General features: G+C 26.5%; 1 protein-coding gene across 1 annotated transcript in view; it reads right to left on the bottom strand.

Moving 5' to 3' along the window:
* LOC103311014 (zinc finger MYM-type protein 1-like) overlaps positions 1-4012 on the bottom strand; it is a 6923-nt gene extending 2911 nt beyond the window's left edge. Inside the window, exon 1 of the mRNA XM_008190533.1 lies at positions 4009-4012. Within this exon, the coding sequence (XP_008188755.1) occupies positions 4009-4012 (4 nt within the window). The remainder of the gene's footprint in view (positions 1-4008) is intronic.

The following is a 4012-nucleotide window of genomic DNA, read 5'->3' as shown; positions in this document are numbered from 1 at the left end:
TATAGTACCTGATTAAAAAAAATAACCAAATTACCTACATCTTTACTTTTGGGATACATTTGACATGTTACGAAAAATAAATCTACATAAGTACATGTTTAGAATATAAAGTGATTGAATTTTCAAACTTCTATTAACAAAAATTAATTTATATCTAAACACTAATCAAAAATAATAGAAGTAATAATTGATTTAATATATATAAACATAATACATATTATCTATTATAATATAATATATTGTTCTGGGAAAATAAACAACAATAATCAGAAACAACGATTATCGATATCTAAAAATAACGAAAACTAAAACCATTACGTCCACGTCGTCAACGGCGTTGAAAGTGTTCATCAAATTAAATTATTTAATAACGACGCCGGGTATGCACTGATGACTGCAAGCTGCCCGGCTATCTATACATTATTATATTATCTATTATTGTCTATGAAACTGGTATGTCTATCAATACCTTATTATTTTTTTTTTTTCAGAAACGTTATCCACGAATATAAAAATGAATTATTATAATAATAATTGTATTACCTATAGTAATATCACACTATACCACTATATCATATATAGTAGTTGTATAATCACAATATATTTATTTCAATGTGCACAATCACATTTTTGATAATTGGTAAAATAATTATATTTTGAACTTCAGGGGGGGGCCGGCCCTGGGTCAGAGTAAATTTAAGGTGGGCCCGGCCCACCTAGGCCCCCCCTGGCTACGTGGCTGACTGGTCGCTATATAGTGCTTGTACATTGTACTTGCTACTAATGCGGGCCGCGTCAGGTACTAATGCCTAATCTAATAGTAAAATAAATTACTTTAATCGCTGTAATAGAAATCATTGTTGTAATACCTAATCGATGTTTGCATTGACTATTTTGAACACCCAAATACATCCAGTACCCGTAACCCGAAACCCGAATAAATTATTCGTGTGCTAAGCCCTGCCGTTCAGGAACGTGGAAACTTGCCACGCGCAATTCGGCAAATACGCTTTGCATCACTTCCGTCTCGGTAAACTGCAAGTTAACGGATTAGTTTTCTACGCAATTCATCATGATCATACGAGAATATAATATTATATAGCTATAAGTCAAACACGACAACTGGTATTATATTTTAATACAATACGCACGATGTATTAATTTGGTTAGCTGATAAATAAGAAATATTGAATTGACGGACAATAAAACATTATACTTTACTATTACAATCTATAGGAACAAGATTTTTGTTGATTTTTAATAGGCCTGAATAAAATATATTATAAGATACCTACTCTATTCCATATTATTAAATGCATGAATTTGAAATTTTTGGAAATGCAAGAAAATTAAAGTTATAATATTACGAAATTATATAATACGTTGTAGATAGGAATTATGAATATTCCTTATTCTCGCCCCAATAAAATTGGTAATTGGTAATTGTGTAAGGAATCCAACTTACCATAGGTATTAAAGTATAATATATATGAGCTCAAGATAATTAAAAACTACTGATTTTTTTAAAACGATGAAACATTTTGATGGCCTATGCCTAATAATATTATACTATAATACTGTGTACCTACCTGCAGTGTATCCATGTAGTACCCATGTAATCATATGTAGGTATACTAAATAATAGTAATATAGTTAGGAGAGAAAAATCCGGACCCGGGAATAATATCTTGGGGTCCCCAATATTTTGACCTCATATCATTAACTTTGTCAGGTAACTGTCAGCAGTTAATTTTTTCCCACACTGTTCGTCAAATTCTTATTTTTAATTGTTGCTTTAGTTACGGTCGGTGGCAATAGCTATTTTATGAGTCAGCAGCCATGTATACCAAACACTTGATAAAAATAAGAAGGTTTATAAGTAGGGCTGGGATTTATATGTAATAAAAACCAAAAATATATACTTATATATTATGTAATTAAAATTGCCAAAATATGTAGTATAAAATAAAAAATATGTACTAATAAAAATTTAATTAAGCTCATTGAATCGTTGAAAAATGTTTGGCTCAGAAGGCTCGGAATTCAGTTTACCTACAATAACATTTCCAATATACCTGCCTTCAATGTCAATAGGTATATTCATCTATAGAATCCCAAATAGGACCATTTTGAATTAAATCACGAATTTTAAGTAATGATTCTTCGTAAATAGTTTAAACATATTTTTTTCTTAGAGTACTACGATCTGGCATAGATTTACCTATGTTTTACCTATTTTTTTCCTAAAAATTCTATGTAATGAGGATTATCTAATTTAGCAAGAGGAATATCTGCCTTAATCATTGCACAACATAATTCTATATTAAAACTACATTTACTTAAGGATGATGTAAGAAATTGCTGCTTTGATTGTTCTTGTTTTTTACTAATCGTTCTTTGTTAAATATATTTATTTATTTATTATAAAATTATATATTTATAAATTAATTATTTATGTTTTGATGTAGAGATATGTTGAGTTATCTGAAATTTTTGAGTAGTTGAAACACTTATATCACATGCATTGCAATAAAGTACATTATACATAGATCAAATTACTTTAAGCATTATTTAGTCTTTAGCTTATAAATTATAATTTATAACTTGAAATGTAAAGATGTTTCCACAACCACGCGAACTACCGAAATTGTCAAAATTTACGAAATATGTAAAAAAAAAAGCGAAAATCTTACAAAGTATGTAAAAATATGTATTTATGACGAAATATGTAAAAAATATGTAAAATAAAATATGTCTTATTTTATTGCAAGTCACGTGAAACGAATTTATCATTTGCAATAATTAATTTATCATGTTTTACTAAAAATATGTATTAATTGTGTAAATGTATTTGTTAGATTTTTTGGGTAACAGAATTAACTACTTAAGTGGAATCTTGTTTTAAATTTATTAGATATAAAAGTTGAACATTTTATAAATTTTTAACTACACAATAATTATTCAATTTTAAATTTAATAAATTTTGTCAAAATTCGATCTTTAAATGCTTATAAAAAAAAATTGTGCTTATGTATATTTAATATTTTTCAATTGCTATTATAACAATATATTAGGAGCCTTGTATTAAATTTTAACACTTTTGGCCCCACAGATAAAACTTTATTGATATTCATGAAAAATAAAAACAAAAAAATTGAAATATGAAATTGTCTGTAAACTAGTCAAAACAAGTTAAAATATTTTGAAAATTGTATCAAGTATAATAATTGATAAAATAAACATTCAGTAAAATTTTCATGTATCTACAGTTATTCGTTTTTGAATTACAACAAAATAAAAAAATCGCTTCACGAGAAATTGAATGAATATCCAATGTTGTAAAAATTTGAATTTCAAACGCTCATAAAAATTTAATTTGACTTGCCGGTAGACATTTCTTTTTTTACAAAGGTAGATAATCTTATACGCAATCTTGTATTACATTTTAAAATCTTAGATTTAAAAAGAAAAATTTTTATGAATTCTTAACTCAAAATAATTTGCTAATTTTCGTGATATTTCCATATCTTGTCAATTTTTGAACTTTAAATGCTTATAAAAAAAAAACTGTGACTAAGGATTTTTAATATTTTTCAAATGTCAATGTAACAATTTAGTAGAAGCCTTGTATTAAATTTTCAAGTATTTTTACCCAACAAATAAAATTTTATTGACATTCATAGAAAAAAAAACTAATAAAATAGGAAACTGAAAATGTCCCTAAATAGGTAGTTCAAAACAAATCAAAATATTTTAAAAATGTTATCATGTATAGAAAATGGAAATATAAACAACCTGTGAAAATGTCATGTATGCACCAACAATATTCACCTTCCCATCGAACAAGATACTGAAGTTAAAAATCAATGCATTATTTTGACTACTTATCGTGTACACAGGCATAAAAAAAAATAAATAAAAAAAAAAAAACACATCATTGTAAAATCAATACATTCATCGCTCCGCTAAGAATCTAAAACATAAAAATATATTTAAAATTATACTTACCCAT

This window comes from Acyrthosiphon pisum, chromosome A2 (genome assembly GCF_005508785.2).
Source record: "Acyrthosiphon pisum isolate AL4f chromosome A2, pea_aphid_22Mar2018_4r6ur, whole genome shotgun sequence".
Taxonomy (NCBI): domain Eukaryota; kingdom Metazoa; phylum Arthropoda; class Insecta; order Hemiptera; family Aphididae; genus Acyrthosiphon; species Acyrthosiphon pisum.
This window is presented reverse-complemented; position numbering and strand designations above follow the sequence as displayed.